This window comes from Ruditapes philippinarum, unplaced genomic scaffold (assembly GCF_026571515.1).
Source record: "Ruditapes philippinarum isolate M1 unplaced genomic scaffold, ASM2657151v2 ctg9546_1_1_1_1, whole genome shotgun sequence".
Lineage (NCBI taxonomy): Eukaryota > Metazoa > Mollusca > Bivalvia > Venerida > Veneridae > Ruditapes > Ruditapes philippinarum.
In genome coordinates, this window is record NW_026859963.1 from 19,068 (window position 1) to 39,175 (window position 20,108).

General features: G+C 31.4%; 1 protein-coding gene across 1 annotated transcript in view; it reads left to right on the top strand.

Annotated features, from left to right (window-relative positions):
• LOC132758436 (integrin alpha-4-like) overlaps positions 1-19,123 on the top strand; it is a 31,608-nt gene extending 12,485 nt beyond the window's left edge. The window contains exons 14-27 of the mRNA XM_060750112.1: positions 1,971-2,189; positions 2,464-2,618; positions 3,000-3,137; positions 3,509-3,655; positions 4,234-4,322; positions 5,537-5,732; positions 5,924-6,030; positions 6,617-6,788; positions 12,531-12,609; positions 13,078-13,163; positions 13,854-13,979; positions 14,526-14,627; positions 15,455-15,577; positions 15,924-19,123. Coding sequence (XP_060606095.1) covers positions 1,971-2,189; positions 2,464-2,618; positions 3,000-3,137; positions 3,509-3,655; positions 4,234-4,322; positions 5,537-5,732; positions 5,924-6,030; positions 6,617-6,788; positions 12,531-12,609; positions 13,078-13,163; positions 13,854-13,979; positions 14,526-14,627; positions 15,455-15,577; positions 15,924-16,046 — 1,862 coding nt within the window. The 3' untranslated portion in view covers positions 16,047-19,123. The remainder of the gene's footprint in view (positions 1-1,970; positions 2,190-2,463; positions 2,619-2,999; positions 3,138-3,508; positions 3,656-4,233; positions 4,323-5,536; positions 5,733-5,923; positions 6,031-6,616; positions 6,789-12,530; positions 12,610-13,077; positions 13,164-13,853; positions 13,980-14,525; positions 14,628-15,454; positions 15,578-15,923) is intronic.
• Positions 19,124-20,108: the final 985 nt, after the last annotated feature.

Consider the following 20,108-nt stretch of genomic DNA (forward strand, 5'->3'; position numbering starts at 1 on the left):
AATTTTCTCAAACTTAAAATTTCTAAATAGCGCATGTTTTTACACTATTTGAGGCCTCAAAAGGGGTGGGGTTGTAAAGCCTTCAAATATGATAAACAAGAAAAGGAAAAGCGGCGTTCAATGAACGCAACCCCTTACGACCCAGCAACACGAACCAGTGGCAAGGAGCAAGGCGGACCCCAAACAAAAACAGGACAGCACAAGACAGCCCTAAAACACGCCTTTATGTGGTAATAGGTAATAAGGAACATAACCTTCTTATTGCATCTGCTGCCCTTTATCATAATCTTATCAAAATCCATTTTTCGATTTTTTGAGCTGTATCCGCTCGGCAGTCATACGGTAACTCATTGCTAATGGGCCCCGTAACACATTTCACATGCAGACGGTCTGCGTTTTGCTAGAGTGCAAGGTACAAAAATGACCGAAAGTTAACCTTTATATGGATTTTTGGCATAAGTATGAAGTCGGTTGATAAACAGAATATTTGCACACTTGCTCAATACCATCCCTAATATTGAACTAATCTTCTTCAGGCAGCAAAATGGACCTTTATGCTTTTTTTACTATTTAAAGTAAGATATGCAATAATTTATTAAACAAATTCTGGAAAGGTTGATCCTTCCGAAAAATTAGCCCAAACGTGGAGAACTTTGGTAAACACAGAAAATTTGCTTTGAGTTCGAACTGAAGGATTTTTTCATGATCAAGGAATGAAAATCTGGATTAAATTCCGCAATGTTTTTCCAGTAAAAAGTACTTCCGAACTCTGCAATATTGGTGCACATATAGTAAAATAATGTACACAATAAAAAAATATTTTAAAAAATTTAAATGCCGGAAAATACTCGTGTTTACTACTTTCATTTACTCTATATTGATAACCAATACTCGTTACACCAAAAAAGCAATACTCGTGACACCGGACGGGGCAACTCCAACGCAATACTCGGTACACTGACATGTGTATTATTCTCAAAATGCACTGTCATCTGGGGTTCTATTGTTAATTGAACATTTACATCATAAACATTATCATCATAATCACATTTCACTCGATTCAAGTTTTTCTTTTGAGGAAGTATATGCACAAAAACATCAAATTTGACTGATCCGAGCTCATTTATCAACGTGAGCAAAAGAGACGAATTATACCTCCTAATTACATTTCAAAGCTATTTCTCAACATTTTGGGGTTTCAGCAACTAGAGAAATTATCGAAGTATTTCGTTTTTCTATAAAATTTATATCAAAACCAATTCCAAATGACTAAATATCGTCACTGAACTTACCTCCTTCCTCGTTCAAAGTCGCGAAATGGGATGAAAGTCCTCATTATATCGAGCAATATACGTGGTAAATGATAATTAATTGATGTAATTAGCATGGACGTTTAGAACTCCCAAAAACAACCACAGTTGTTTTAACCTTATTGACAGATAGAAGTGGTTTATAAATTAGGATATAAACCCCTAAAGACATCCATCTCAGCATAAATAGTGTTGATATTTGGTTTTAGAAAGGGGAGATCAATCGTTCATACAATTGCAATCGTTCATACATTTGTTTATTCTCTATTCTGTAATACAACTTTATTAATATTTAAAAGATTTAAAGTGTTTTATGTAGGGTTAGTTGATTTCAATTTATTTGAAATCTTGTTTTGATAGTATTGGTAGAAATTCATTATGGATGAAACTGTATAAATGTGCTTTACAAGGAAACATATTACGAATCACTAATATATATATTACAATTCAAATTTTATCATGTGTAAGATTTAACTCCTATTCAGATTTTTAGCATGCTGTAGGCTTATGGCAATGCGGGCACCTTTGCCATTAATGTTCTCTTATTCCGTAGAGCTTTTCTAACAATAAAATAATACTTATGAACGAATGAATCACTTAAAGTGCAAAATTATGAACCAAAATAATGTCTCCAATAAAATGAAAACTTTTTATTTTCAGATATGGTAGTCGGAGCATATGAATCAGACACTGTTGTTGTGTTTAGAACTAAACCTGTTATAACAGTTGACGTTGATATGACTATAGAGCCGGACCCTATTCCATTGAATACTTCATTTGAAATATGTCCAAATGATACGGAAAAGCTCTGTTTTGATGTAAAAATCAAATTATCCTATAAAACGATGGGACATACTGATGGCGCTCTCAATTATGTGTGTACGTAGTTTTTGGAAATATTTCAGTAACATTTAAACTTAGAGACTTTGGAGAGAAAACATGAAAGTTTTTAATCTCTTTACTAATTTATCTGATGAACAAAGTTTGTTAAGGCACACCTTACAATTTATTAAAATACCAAAGACTGTGTTATCGATAATATATGTAAAAATCTCTTGCGCTGTCCATGAATTATCCTTAATTCTAATCGGTTAGTAGAGTGCATATAAATAAACTTCAGTTAAAAGTAAAATTCATGTCATGTTTGTTATAGCCGGTTTATTGACAATGATGGCAGACACTTTGTACCTGACGATGGAAGAGTCCACCAGAGTGGTATTTCTTGACACGAATTCAGATAAACTACTTAAAAACCTGACTCTGGAACGCGGAAAATTAACAAATGAGACCATAACTCTTATGGTAAAGGTAAGTTAATCAAGCAACTTACACACTTGTATCAGCTCTGTATAAAAGAAATACAATAAGCATTACGCCATAAAGTGTACAACTTTAATAAATCATACCAATTTGTAGATATTTTTTTCTTAAAAAGTTCATATTGATCCAACCACTTTGCTTATTTTTTGTATCTAACAGAAACGTAAATAATAACATTGGAATAACAAGATTTTTCAGCATCCTTAGTCATATTGTCTTATTTTATTTGTATAAATGCAAGGTAAGAAACAAAAAGGATTACATGTATACCGGTATGGCATTTTTTGGAAATTTGTATATATAATGATATATAATAATATATCATATCTAAAATTGGCATTCAAACATAAAATATTGCTTCAAATCAAGGGAAATCCGGAACCAAAGGACATCTGGACGGAAGTCAGGATAGAAAGCAGTTTTGAAGTTTTAAAATCAGATGGAACCGAGTTTGATGTTTTAGACCCAGTTATCGACAAGAATGATGTAATACATGCCACAAAAGATGTATGTAAAATCGTTTCCTTTCATTTTTGTCTTCATATCACTCTAGGATGTTGCGCCTTTTGTTTTTTGAATTAAAAACATCTATTGCTGTTCAGAAGATGTCGTTTAAAAAGAGGAATATATTAAGCAAAACGATTTGACCGAACAATTCAGATTATGTCTGAATGACGAAATTCAGAATTATATCGTTTTCAAACTTGAAATGACTGTATACTAGTATTTACTTATAAGAATTTCAATATCAAAAGTCACCGCGATAGGCATTTTTAACACCAGTTTGCATTTAACTTAGTTGAGTATTCAAATGTGAATTTCATATTTTGCAAATATCTATGAGCAATACGAATCATATCCGTTTGTTTGTTTAACAGGTTGAATTCGAAAAGAAATGTGTAAGAATAGAAACTTGTACATCAGATTTAGAAGTAACTGTGGACAAATTTATCATTGGCAAGGACCATGTGAAACATGTGGATAACAATACGGAGATTTATATTGGCGAAGCAACTGAATTAGTGGTAAGAGTAGTTTCCCTTTAAATTTTATATACTAGTATTATATACTAGATTGTAAATTCACATAGCCTTACATATTAAGTGGATATGGCATAGAGTTATACAAATTGTGACTTTTCTGAGGCAGGTTTGAGTTATGGCAATATTAATTAATATCATACTTATATATTCTTTGAGAATAACTATAGAACCAGAAGATGCTTAAAAACAAACCAGGTCAGGGCGGCATTTCACAGATCATCGTTCATTAAACATGTCACATTTACTGCAATGAAAAACAAGAGATTTCATTTGACGAAATAGATCGGTATACAAATACTTGATGAATCCCAATACTTGCTACATCTGTTGTTTTATATATCAAATATTTGCACGTATAATCTTTAACAAATGCGATAAACCGTGAATTGCTATTTACATTTTATTCAGTGATCAAATATTAAACAAATATAAGTCATAAATGTTCTGAGTAAGAGATAGCCAATAACCTTCATCTGATTGAATAATTAATAATTGTTTCAAATGTTTGAAGACAATACTATTTCATATTTCTATTTCACATTTACGGTACGTGTTTTCAGATTGTTGTTGACGTAAGAAGTGTGAATAAGACATCACATAGTGTTTTCTTCACGTCAAATGTATCTTCTGTACTGAGCCGACCAATAAGGTAATTTGTACTAATGATATATATTTAACTCAACAGATACTTACCGTTATTTCTTTATTTGTTCGTTAACGGAGCATATGAATGATTGCTTAATTAAATGATTGATTGACTCCACAGTACAATGAATGAAATTAATAGATATATCATATTTAATAAACGTAAAAACTCAATATGGACTTTAAACAGATCATATAAGTGTGTATGTTTAGATGCTGTCCATATATGCGTCCATATTGGCCTGATCATTACATTAGCTGTACATGGTATAATATTCTAATTATTTCATGTCATTAACAACGATCAGAAATGCTCAATAAATGTGATGGTGCGTGAAACGTAATTGTTGCGAAATGATGATGTCAGTGGTAATTATTCTTGCATCTCAGACAGGATTATCTACCGTTTACACCGGTGCTAGAAAACCCTGTCTTTCACCCAACAAGTGTTGGAGCGCCACACTAAATACCGTATTCCGCAAGGAACAAGTTACTAATAAAATCTTGCATTTTAACTCGCCATTTTAGGCACTTTTAAACGACTAATTCATTTCCTCTCGCCAATTATATGCGATTATGAATGAAAAATGTAAAAACTAACTAAAAAAACCCGATATTTATTTTTGTTGCTTTGGCTAGGTTTTGGTTCAACACTGGAGAAACTCAAATCCATAAGCGAACGCGGTATTAGAAAAAATATTAACGACGTCATTATTTTTTTAGATATTGACTACGTACTGTCATGTTAAATAAACATGCGTGTTACATGTATATTTGTGGTTAAAATGAAATGAAATAAACAGAATATTAAATTTTACGTCTCGGCATGATCGGGCGTACATAGGATGCAATTTATACATGCAACCTTAAATTTTGTAAAGTTTATTACGCTCAATGAAATAACCAAATGTTAGTATTGTATGTGACGTTCATAAGTCATATTGAAAGATTAAACATATATAAATCTTTACCAAAGAATAGTTTAATGTAAAATTGATTATAAGATATAACATAAGTTACACATAATTGTACGAAAACGGCAGAATTGTGAGTGTTTGAACTTTATTGTTATAATTTCTTTAAACAAAATACACTACAGTTACAATATCATTATTATTTTCATGATATTGTATATTTGTGCCTAAGTTAAAGAAACATTAAACAAAACACACCAACACCGCTGATATTTTGGACATGTTTTTGTTTGATAATTTTCAGCCCAGATCATGGTATCATTGGAGCAAGCTGCGAGTTAACGGACCATACCAACACCAGTGACGTCACCCTCGCCGTATGCAAAGCAAACAACATTTTATTGGGACCAAGAAACATCAAAGTGAAATTCTACTATGACATATCGAATCCCATACTTTTCCCAAACAACGACCTTGAAAGAATGAAAGACTTTATTACGGTAATGTGTTATACCTTTTTAAGAGCTGCAATTCTAGCTATAATCAATGCCATTTACATATCCAAGTCCCGAATGCGATTTTGTAAATTGAGTTAGTATAAGTTAATGTTTGTCTCATTCTAATCATATTACAAAAAAGAAAAATGAGTTGATATTGACAATGTTACTATAACATAAATTCAACTTTGCAGATTGAAATCAAAGCAGAACAAAAGAATCCGGATCTCAACCCTTATAACAACATATTTGAAGAGGTTATTCCGGTTAGATTGAAACACGATATTGTTATACAGGAAGAGTAGGTAGCAATAAACCGCATATTATACCATACCATACCATACCATACCATATAATACCTATTGTGCCATACCATACCATACCATACAATACCTATTGCACCATACCATACCATACCATACAATACCATGTCATAACATACAGTAAAATTTTATACAATACCGTATCATACTAAACCATACCATACCATACAATACCACGTCATAACATACAATAAAACTTTATACAAAACCGTACCATACCAAACCATACCATACAATACCATATCATACAATATTGTACATTACCGTACCTACCTACCTTACCTTACCGCACCGTACCGTACCATATCATACCCTTACCATACCATAGCAAATAATTAAATACCACCATGTCATTATATGCAATAACAACGCATGCCACACCATGCTTCACCATACAATGTTATTTTAGTCCATACAGATTCATATAATACCATACCGAACCGAACACTATCGCATTCCTCTCAATTCTGTCATTCTGTCCTACCATATAACACTGTACAATATCAAATCACTACCAATGATGCTAAACCATATCATACCATATCTTCTCATACTTCTTATTAGCAACAACGTTGACGACCAGATAGTCTATGAAGATGACGTAAACAGTCCACGTGTATTGAGTATTCTTCAACGTTTCTACGTATCAAACAGAGGACCAAGTTTTCTACATTTTACATACGTCAATTTCACGGTTCCTGCTACGAAGCATGGCGTTCAAATTGCAATGATTAAGGTAACTGTGTCCTTTGATATGATTTAACAGTTTGAACAGTTTATTGAAAATGCTGGGCCTCATAGAGGCATCAGTCACATATACAATAATATATACATATAGTATGACATATAAAGAGATATCCACGAAATATGCTGATGTATTACATGGCAAATATAAATCAAAAATGAAAGTGTTACATTATGAAAATAAGCTTAGTTATCAGTTACTTAAATGCTGAAATATTTTTTTTACAGAATACTGCAAGTTTTAACAATATACTCCTATCTGTGCTATTCATTAACATAGAAAACTTGATTGAATTAACATTAGTACTATACTCTCTAGTAATATTTTTTTTTCTATCAGTATTAAAGAATTGACAATTAAATAAATAATGATATTCATCACCAAGTGAGCTATTATTGCATAAATTACACACTCTTAATTCTCTTGGTATATTACAAAATCTACCAGACTCAATAGGCATTTTATGGTTCATACATCTAAAGCGCAATAGTACCAAAGCTAAATGAGATGGTAAAATATCTAAAAACTTTTCAAATCTGAATTCACTTTTGTACATTCTATAATTCAGACATTTACTTGATTGTGACATTTCACTATGCCAATTTTGAATGAACTGATCTTTCAGTCTATTTTTAACAATTTTCTTAAACAATGGAAGAGAAGTGGCAACATTATTAATCCAAAAATTTGATAAACCCAGTGAATCTAGTAATTTACAAACACTATTCATCCATGGGAGTTTCAACACATTTCTACAATACAAAGAGTGTGACATATCATACAATATATGGCTTATTGATTCCTGTTTGCTACTTAAAATCTTATTCCAAAAGCACAAAACTCTACTTTTTATATGAATAGATAAAGGTAATATCCCTAAATCTCCATAAAGCATACAATTTGGAGTACTTTGTTTCAAATTTAATATGAGTTTATAAAATTTTAATTGAAATCTATCAATGATATTCACATTTTCAATTCCCCACACTTCGCTACCATATAACAATATAGGTGCTACCATGCTATCAAATAAATGAATTTGCATACTGATAGGCAAATCCAATTTTCTAGCCTTAACTATAATTGAAAACATAGCCTTCCTTGCCTGTTCTAATAAATGATTCTTTGTTTTAGCAAATTTACCATTATAAGAGAACTTAACACCCAGATATGAAAAAATCATCAACAATTTCTAGCAAATTACCTTCAAAACTAAAGGCTGGAATATTACATAAAACCTCTTTTACTTTTACAAAAAAAACAACAATTTTAGTTTTACTAGGATTAACTTGTAAATGCCATAATTGACAATAATTTGACATTGCATCTAGTGCTTTTTGCAGTTCTTCAGCAGATTCAGCAAATATGACAGTGTCATCAGCATATAAAAGAATATACAATTTAAAATACATTTCAACATCAGAATCACTCAGGGTATCATTTACAATGTTTGATAGTAGATCCAGACCATTAAAATGTTGTGACAGGAAATAGTTTAAATCATTTAAAAAATAAAGAAAACAATATGGGAGATAAATTTTCACCCTGACGAACGCCTGTATGACTTGTAAAAAATCCGACATATGACTAAAAGAATTAATTTTTAACACAAGATTTAGCTTGTAAAATACATGTTATAAATGATCTTTATACATTTACCATCAACATTATTGCTAATTAATTTCTGCCAAAGTGCAGTTCTATTTATGCTATCAAAAGCCTTTCTATAATCAATAAAAGAACAAATATAACTTTTTACCTTTAGACAGATATAAATCAATCAAAGTTTTCAGAGGAAATATATGATCAGTAGTGCTATACTTTTTCCTAAATCCAGCTTGTTCTTCACAGAGAATATTATTACTTTCTAAAAAAATTATTGAGTCTAGAGTTAAAGAACATTTGTGAAAGGTTTCCCAAAACAACTAAGTATAGTAATTCCCCAATAATTAATCTGAATCGTCTATGTTACCCTTGTTTTGTATATTGGTAAAATAATCCCTTTACTCCAAACTTCAGGAAAAATTCCCCGAATCTAAAATAATATTAAACAAATAACAAAACACATCAAACATGCTGTCGGGGTACATTCTTCAGATATTCATTCAATACATGATCAAAGGAAGATGATGCTTTATTGTTTTTCAGTGAAATAGTAGCTTTACGTATTTCTAATACAGTAAATGGTTTATCTAAATCAGAGTTATTTGACGAGAACATTAGTTATATCAAAGTCATCAATGTCAACTTGAGTGTCAACCTCATTCAATTTACTAAAATGATCAAAAAAAGCCTCAGTTGTTACTTGTTAATAACTTCCTTCCGATCACCTGAATATTTGTTCAATAGACTCCAATAAGATCTAGGATCTTTATTTTTTAAACCTTTAATTTTATCAACAATGCTTTTCTGATATGCTCTAAACTTTTTCTTAACTTCTTTTTTATACTGTCGGCTACTACAAACTAAACTATCTTTATTTTCTGCAGTAGGGTTCCTGCTATACATGTTTTTATAATTCATATATTGAATACGAACATTTTTACAATCACTATCAAACCAAATTTTATTGTTTTTCTTAGACTTCCTATGATTAACATTTTTCTTTATAAGATCACAACTTACAGCTGCATCGGTTAAAAATACCAGACACTTTACCGGTCAAATGATTAACAACATTTACATCAAAAATGACGATTTTCACAAACCTCTTTAAGCTCATCCAATAAATTTGATACAGCTGTGCTATCGAACTTATGCTTATAACTAGCACTTAAATTAGAACTCCACAGAGGCCTATAACAAACATCATCTTTAGATTTGATACTTGCATCCATAACATTACAATCTGGTATAATGTTCAAGTTTAAAACAAAATTCCAATGCACAATGCACATCAGATAAATTGGATCAAATTGCAAAAACATAAAAATATTATATACAAGGGAACAAAATTCCTGACATAAGCAAATAATCGATCAAGCTACCATTACCTTTATTACATGTGTTTCTACCAATATATGCATCATTACCACATCTACCATTACCAATAAAGATATTTGCAGATTTACACAACTGAATAAGTCTCTGGCCATAATTATTACATTTGCTGTCACAAGAAAAAACGTTCAACAGGGGAAACCAAGTTCATCAAGGTTATTCATAACTATATGTTGTGCATGGTAATATCATCAAAAATTTTCATTAATTACATACTTATCAAAGTCAACAAAATCACTCAAGGAACCAGTTCTTGCATTGAAATCACAAAAATACAGAATAAAACAGTTTGCAAATTTGATTTCCAAATCAATAATACAACTTTCTAAGCTATCAAATAATTCAAGAGAGCTATAATGAGATCCTTCAGGAGGAATATAAACATTTCAAAAGATGACATCAAGAATCTTTGCATTTTAAAAATAAAAAATTCTCAGAGCTACAATCTAACACAGTTAACTTTGTGGATAAAGATTTCTTGATAAAAACTCCCATTCCCCCCGATTTATTACGGCATTTATCTCGAAATTTGTGAAAGAAAACATAGTCTTTCATACAAACAGTTTCATATTCATCTAATTTAGTTTCAGAAACAAAAAATATATCGTATTTTTCAACAAAATTAATGAAGTCTGGAATTACAAGTTTAGATCTAAGCCCACATACATTTATAGAACAACATTTTGTAATATTAGAAATATTGGACATACAATATACATGATCATGTGAAATATCATCAACAATTATTAAAAGAATTAAGCATACTTAAATCACTAGAGTTAACAAGTGATGATTTTAAACTGACTTGAGTAACTTGTACTCGAACAAGGTTGAATATTTATTAAACACTGATCTATATGACTAGAATTATCATTGTTCCACTGATTTTGATTCACTTGGCCCAAGTCACTGTTATTCGGTAACTGTTTATCATCATGATTACTTAAAGTAGAAATCCTTGTCAGCAGATACACACATATTAACTTGATTAGAGTCATATTTTGAGTTCATACTACATGCCCCTATATCACTATTATGGTAATAAAAATCAACGTGCGACAACTGTTTATTAATATTGTCATTTTTACTACAAGATAACTTGTTTGCATCATCACCCTGGTTAGAAACTATATCAACTGAAATAAACTTATTGGAATCGTTACTTGTGAACAGTCTTGACCACCGGTCAAGTTATAACTAGAACAAAAATTAAATGAAGTTGAACTAATTAGGGTCATTTATTCCCCCAAACATAACTGGTTACGAGTAGACTGAGCCTCTGCGTATTCCTATTCATAGCTTCAAGACCAATTTTTTTCTAAAGTCAATTGGCAGCAATCTTAAAAAGATCATCTGGTGAAGAGATTACTTCATCTTTATTCTTGAAATACACAATGAATGTTTACCATCACGAGTGTAAAGTTTAGAAAACTTTCCCCGATTCCTTGATATAATCCTTTTAGACGTAGCCTCAACGGTGTTAGATCATCAGATATGAACACTCCCTTCGTACATTTGGCTGATTGATAAAACGTTTTTTTATTGAAAAACACCATCCAGCTTGTTACGTGATACAAATCTAAACAATATGATGCGGTTTCTTCCCTTTAATCGGATGACAGATACTGATATCTGCAGCAGAGAATGGAGTATAAGATTCATCCAATCCTTCTTCTAAGTTGTTGGAGACACTCAAATTTATTTCCGACTCATCGACAACACTACCATTGCTATGTCTCCTCGTCATATGTTTCCCTGTAGACGTTTCGTTGTCCTTGCATTTGGCATCAAGTCTAGCGATGTGATTTAAACCATAGAAATTACCGTTTCAGTAAGCGATTTTCCCTGATCAATAGCTAAACCAAATAATCTCACGTTCTCCCTTCTTGAGTACTGATTTAGTTTATCAATTTCATAACGGTTAACTCTAACAGCACATTTTACTTTTACAAAGTCAGCAGCTAACACACATTTATCCACTGATTCCTGAAGTTTTTCAAGACTACCTTCTAACCTCTTCCCCACTGCCTCAACAAGAGCCTCCATATCGTCTATATAAACGCCTTTTGGGCTCATGCCCCCTCCATCTTTTTTCCTGCCTTGACCCGCCATGTGACTTCGCGAAAACAGGTGATTCTGGAAATTAGCACAAAACTGTGGCTAATGCAATAATATGATGACTGAATATTACGATATTCAAATTGCATATACGCTTAGATAGACATTTGGTGTCGTTTTATCGAAGATCCTGTACCTCAATTTTTTATGTTTTTATATGAAAGTTCAAATGATGATGTATCAATATTGTAAGTTCCAAAAAGCATTATTTGTTAAGATATTACCGAATTTACATTTTCATATTAATAATGGGAGGTAATTAGAAATTTATTTTCTATAAAGTCTAAGTCATTTTTTTAAAATGAATGCATATATCTTAATGATTACTTATAATGTGGGCACATATCTACAGTACATATTTTACATATTCTTCGATGTTGAACATTGTTTTAGAAGCTTATTTCTTATGCATATATTAATATATTTATATAATTTATATTATATTTATAATTATAATATAATATATAAAAATATTATTAATAAATTCACTTAAGTGTAACAAATATTAAAACTTATTACAACATACAGGGATCTTTTTAAAGAATTTAGATTCAAAACCCAAACGATACGTTTTCATATTTGTAATTATGTGGCTTATTTTGTATATATTTACAGAACATTTCAAATTCGTGCTCAATAAAAGAAGACGCTAATGACATGTCTATTATAGATACAGATGACGGGACAGAGGGAAGTATGTATCTCACTAGATTAGCTAGCTTGAAGTTTAATATAAATCATATAAGTCCATTGAACACTAATTCCGCTTTCAATTCCTATACATAGCATTTCTTTATTTCCCGTCGCAACTTGCTTTGACAAGAAGTTATAATGCCTAGTGCCTTTCCTTCATAACAAAAAAGGGCATTTCTACTACGCAGAAAAGGAGAATCAAATTAAAACAAGACAATGTCGCCCTGTCGCTTGGCTTATAAGCCAATCCTTCCATTTGAACCGAGCGACGATGTGACATCACGACAACACGCCGCACGACAACGCACGCTAGCGCCAACGTAACGCACAAAAGCATATACAAAATCAGCCACCATACTGAGCAGACCGACTACATTTCTCTCGAGGAAAATAAATACAATTATATACAAATAAATTCCCTTTTATTTATCAAATATATTCAACTCTCTATCAAATTTCTATTTTGAAGGCATTGAAATACTGAAAAAGGAAGATACTATAACCGACATTAATGAGGATGATCCGGACGAAAACTTTCAAGATATGAACTCTATTGTAAGTCGTCATTTAACAAGTAACATTGAACATGCCCTAAATGACAAAAAACATTGAACATGCCGTATTGAAGTGGTTTTTTCTCTATAATTTTTGCTTTGCTTCATTTACCTTCGTTCTATTCAAATAAGAGATAATAGGTGTTGATGGTGACCTCATATCTGAAATAAGAATTCTTTTACTCAAGGCAATTGATATTTGATATAAAACGTTTTTATAAGTTTATATAATTATATATGTGGGTGTATTAGATGGATTTTATCAATAAAGAACGGCGCCTGATACAGCATAAACCTTTTGTCGACAATGTCTGGTTAAATGTCTTGAGGCATTGATTTTTACTAAGTCTTCACGTTTCGCCTTCTTTGATTAAAAAATACAGAATTTCAAATACATATTGAAGACATTTTTCTGGTATTTCTTTAAACTTGGTATACATATAGACCCCCTGCTATTATTCTGTAACTATTCTTGTCCATGCATTCCCATGTGTGATAGAGCTTGATATAAACAACCCTTGTATTATATGGCAATAATGACACGTATTTAATTTACTGATAACGCTTTATCATTCGGTACATTACGCATGAAAAGAAAATTGTACGTTCAGCGTATTGATTTACATTTAATATATGGTTTAATGTAAACGGTGACTTGCGTAATAAAACTAAGCATTTAATTCTCGTTTAGAGCTGTCAGAATGTCAACTATGACTGTATTGTAATCGAGTGTAAGCTGACCGATATGGAACAATACCAGCAAGAAGTTTTTGAGTTCACAGTAGATGTATTCGAAAAGGGATTGGCCAAAGAGAAGGTTACTTTATTTTAATTTTGAATTTACATTGTTTTAATTATGTATTTATAGTATTTACGTATTAACGTTGTGGTTGAATGTCTCTTTAGAGGTCTGTAAATCAAACATACACTGTAGAAATAATATGGTGAGATTCCAAATTTACTGGGTGTTTTTTATTGCATTACTAGGGTACATCTTTGTAGAACAACAAAAGTAGTATATCTTCCTGACAAAAAAAAAACAAAGTCGTAGTCCCCGCCGGGGTTCGGTATCCACACCAATAGGGAGGGGGGATTTGATGTGAAGGTATCGACTTCGTTAAGTTGACTTCGAAGAACCAAACTAAGTATGCAAAATGATTAGATCATGATACAAAAACATAGAGACGTAACTAAATCTGACGATAATAAATTCTCTGTTTCTAAAGTTTATATTTCTACATGTACAAAAAAGAAGAAATGGCTTAATGTTTTACAGAGATAGCAAAAGATTCTGTTAATTTGCCTTTTGAACTAATATAATTACGAATTGTGTTTATCGGGTCATTTTGTATCTTATTCACAGAACGCACACGGTGTCAGATTTGCCACTTTTGCCAATGTCAGTGACCCTAATATTTGGTACGGGATGAAATCTGTTGCATGGTCTGAACCAGTATTCGCTCGGGTAAGACATTCTTAACATGTATTTTCATCCTAAACGATAATTGTTGAAATAGTCCGCTTTCCAAAAAGTATGTGTCATCTTTTTTCATTGATTGGAAACGTACAGCAATAATTAACTATGCACATTTCTCATTTATTTTTAAATCTAGTTTTATCACTTTTCTTTATTCATTTTCTTCGCGAGTCTGGTTTGTGCTACGCATTTCAAAACCTTTGAATAATTTAAATTGAAGCCTTTCCAACCTTAACCCTCTAATAAACAATATATTTGAGTGTTTTTTTGTTAACGTTATTTATGTATGTCATATGTATTATACTTTAACATGTAATTTTAGACTTTTCACGCGAGAACATTAAAGAAAGTAAGATTCTTATGGGAAAGTTTGTTTTCAAAAGCAAGAATGAGACACTACGGATAGTGACCACCTATTTTTTCATTTAGTTGTTTCAATCGTTTTTTTTTTCTTCTGAAATCAGGCATCAATGTAGGTGACTTGTCGCACTTGTTTGCGAGGCTTTTTCCCTATAACTTACTTCTATAATATTTATTTTATGTGTGCGATAAGTACTGCGGAAAAAACGCGATTGAGTCTGACCTGTAATATGTATTTAAAGTAACACACATTGACAAAGATTTTCGCTCCGGTTCTCATTCATTTCCAATATTTTGATCATTATTCCAACAGACATGTTTGATACTTGTGTTCAATTATTTCTGTGTCTTTATCTTTCTCGTTTCATTACATAGATATGCATATACAACCATGGATTAAATGTATAGCACATAAAGTTGTTTGTTCAAAATTTATATTTTCCTTTTTTTTTCAGAAATGGGCTACATTTTTTCTTAAACATGGTACTGCACCAGGGAAGGTAAATATGTGGATACTCATTTTAAGTGCAGCCGGAGGTTTAGTCCTATTGACTTTACTGATCATAATACTGTGGAAAGTGAGTTTCTAATTTATTGATGTCGGTAATAAATCAATTAATTCGTAATTAGATATTGATTACAATTTAATACAAGGTATTTTTTACATTTTATATATTAATAATTTCATTTATTTCTATCTCTAGATATATCACTATTTTTTCTACAGTTAGATGATAACACTGCAATAAAATAGACAACAGCAGTTAATAAATAGAGAATATCTTGTGTTATGGTATACCGCCACTCATGAAATATTTATTTTCATACCACTCTGTGAAAATCCGTATCAATATTTCTCAATATTTCATTTATAAGTGTATATACATTTACACTATCTTAGAATTTACAATATTATGTTTGCAGTGCAATTTTTTCGAACGGAAGAAACGCTATCAGATACTTGATTGGAAAGAAAGTAAAAGAAATGATACGGCTGTTGGCGACATTGTGCCGGAACAATCTAATGAAGCTACGAGTCTGTTGTAAACCAACACTATAAACGTCATCTCAGACAGTTACTTTGTTGTAGTCGCTTTACAGTGAAATATCATAAATGGATTTAACTCATTACAGGATTGAAGCAGTACCTCTAGACGCTTGAAGAAATCATCATCACAACAAAGACAAATATCGTTTTTTCTCTCCGATTATTACATTTTCCATTCATTGTCATGCATAAATCGGTGTGTAAAGAAGAATTAGACCTTTTAAAGTTCATTCCGTTGGGTAAAATGGCAAGATTTTAGCATTTTATATTTAAACGCCTTGTACGGTATATACCTGAATACGGTATTTTGTGTGGTGCTCCAATCCTTTTTTTAATCTCACCCATCATAATTCCATTTGTCGGGGATAATATGCTGACAATGGAATTCATTCTAAATTTAAAAGGAAAGTGTTGATAATACATTCATAATTGATAAAGCTGAATTCTTAACATGTATTTACTATCTACCAAAGAATGAGCAATATAAATCCCTGTATCAATAAAATATTTTGAGGAATCAAAGATATTATTAAGTTTGTGTGAAGTGTTAACATTCATTTTGGTTGGTATAAACATTACATGCCCAGCTCGGATAACTACAGACTACGAACCCTGTATTCAAGATCAACGTACACTATATCTATGTAATTTGACTTTACCATCTTTTGTCTTCATTGTACACTTAAGTTTATTCAAACTTACGTAATGCCCTTGTCATTAACCTATACGCTCAATCCCTATTGTTTCTTCTATGTCATCAACAAAACATGTAAACTTCAAGAAATATGCTCAAAATTGAACTGTCATATATTTTTTTCCTTTCTTTGCAACTTAGTAGCAATTCCTGAAGACAAAGATTCACCGACTGAGAATAATTTAGATTAAATTTGTATGCTTCAGTGGACTGTAAAATAGTATAGGTGGTCAATGACATTGACACCGCTGACACAGGATTACCTGTATCTACCAACATCCCAACTTTAATTTCGTCAAATGAGCATTTCCCATAGTAACATAAAATGCTGCGTGTACTGGAGTCATTCATAAATTTGATTATGTTTAATTTATTTTTTAATTGTGCTACATCTATCTTAGTTTAAATAAATCTTTGAATTTGAAATTTTTCCTTGTGAAACTCTGCACCTTGCTCTTAGAAAATCGCGATCTTGCTTGTGAACATTCTTCATTTTGCTTTTGAAAATCTGTAATTATGCCTGTGCATTTTTGTCACTTTGCTTGCGAAAACGCGGGCGCGGGTTGTTAAGAATGGGTGTCACATGACCGCTGCTTTCATAAGATTCAGCAATCGAGGAGGGGCTGAGTCTGTATTATAACACAGAAACTTACCATGTGATTTAAAATTATTTCAATTAATTATGGCATTTTCTAACCTTTTTTTAAATAAAGTCCTAACATGATATGCTTCAAACAGGAAATACACATTCTGATTTAAACAAACATACAATATGTAAAAGTGGCTTTCAACCTTTCTAAAGTTAAATTTGTCATTTTTAAATAAATCATTTCATATAATTGTCCAATCAAAAGAATGAAACTTGCCGAAACAATAAGGAAAGTACGGAAGCGTCCTGGTGCTAATTCATAATGTCCTAATAAAAATAAACTCCTACGTAGGAAATAAAAAAAGCCTAATTAGAAGTTTATAAATAACTCCAACGTACTACGTAGGACTTTACAACTCCTACGTAGATGATAAAAAAGACTGATAAGGAGTTTTTAATTCCTACGTATGACATATAAACTCCTACGTAGGACTTATAAACTCCTACGTAGGAGTTACAAACTCATAATAAGGCTTTTTTATCTCCTACGTAGGAGCTTTTTTATAGAACATTATGAATTGGCGCCAGGACGCTTCCGTAGGAATCTTCCGGTCTGCTCTCTATATTTAAATAAGTACAGCTCGATCTTCTATTTTTAGAAACAAAGATATAAATAGCTCTCGGACGGGCTTACAGTGATATGATGCACTTTTCCACGAAACAATGCAGAATTGTTTGCCACCAGGAAATGAAAGCTGAAGGCCAATTTAAACTCTTACGTTAAATTATAATATTCATTTTAAACATTATCATGATAATGTTTATAATAAAAGATATATGTACTGTACGTTAATACGTCATTATGTTAATGTAACTAAATCTTTTCATTTTATCATATTTAAATGTGTATTACAAACTTATCGTGGCAATAGTGTACATGTATGATATATTTCATCATTTTGTGTGTGTGCGTGTGTGTGTGCATGTGTGTTACAATTATCATTAAAATGTGTACGTTCAATTTATAATGAAAATGTGTATGCTACATACATTATGAACAGTGTATATGTTAAATTTGTATATTACACTCATCATGTTAATATTATGTTAAATTCACCATGATACTTACACGTGATAAATTCAATATGTCGATGTGTATATTTTCTTCAGGATGTTAATGTGTCTGCCTAATTTATAACCAGTATGACAAATACATCATGAAAATGTGTATGTTACGTATGTATAATGAAAAATGTATAAGTTAAATTTAAATTGATACTATGCATATTACACTCATCATGTTAATATTATGTTAATTTCACCATGATACTTACACGTGTTAAAGCAGCACGCCTCCAGATTCATGTTAATTTTAATTTCATGAACATTTTGGAAATGTATTTAAAAGTAAAATATTGTGAGGTGAACACATTTAGTAATTTACATATTGCAGAATTACCAAAAAATTGTCAACATATGCAAAAAGGTCCTTACTGCAATAGTAACGCAGTAGAAATATGGTGCTAAAATACTGCAAAATCATTCTTAAACCGCACATAAAATGTAAAAATATAATTTGGATCTTGAATGTTTTACTTTTCTTAAAATTTCAGTACATTTTTTTGTACATTTTTTCTCAATACTGATTTTCTTGAAATATTTAGCCCATCTGGATGCGTGCAGCTTTTAATTTCATGTGTATATTTCCTTTAGAATGTTTAATGTGTCAGCTAAATTTATACCCAGTATGGTAAATACAGTCATCATGAAAGTATGTTTGAGTTATGAGTCAGGTTAACGTGTTTGTTGAATTTATCACCATCTTGATGCGCTATGTTTAATTCTCTATGTAACGTGCATTTTATGTTTATCACATTACTGAGTATGTTAACTTCATCATGCTAATTATGTTTTTTAATTTGACCATGAATTTATAAATTACTATGTTCATTTCATATAAATGAGATTTGAATTTAAACAAACAAAATAACGCGTAGGTTTAAGATAAGATGATTTTATACATAGCCGCTTCGGTTTTTTTTAAAAATAGCTACTTGAAACAATTGAAGAAACAATTGAGAAACAAATGGGAGTGGATAAAAGTTCAAACGATTATGAAACTTTGCAGAAATTATCTTAAATAGGCCAGTTTAAACTTTTTAATCTGAAAAAAAAAACACATCATTCCAGGGAACTTCCAAAATAAGTTATGGGGTAGCGAACAGTGCATACCATAATCAGCGCTGGTCACATGGGTAGATTATTAGTCTAGGGGATAAATCTGAAGATAACATGCTGCTTGAGTATGAATGTTCCTTTTAAAAGGAGTTCATTAAATAAACTAGATTATTACAATTACGTTATAGGGCCAATGTTGCTAGCAATGCATGTATCATGAACAATATCTACAATCCAAACGCCATGCAAACATTATAAGTGCAGTTCGATTTTATGAAGTAGCCCGATATCTGTTCTGGAAACAAGGACTTTGTTTATTAGAAGGAGGTTATACAATTTTGACAAGAATTATTGCATATTCTATAGGGTTTGTCATATTTAAGGATGGGGGTTAAAAGTATATTTTTCACTAAAAACGAACTTTCATTTAGGCATATTCTAATACATAGAACCAAACTCCCAGAGGGTCATGACCACCCCAGCCCCATACTTCTTACCCCTTTGTTCCGAGCATGCATTTAGTCTGTCTGACGTAACAATTGACTTCAATTCACATGCCCCTCGTCACTATCAGAAATTTCCCGACAGAGGCTTTGATTT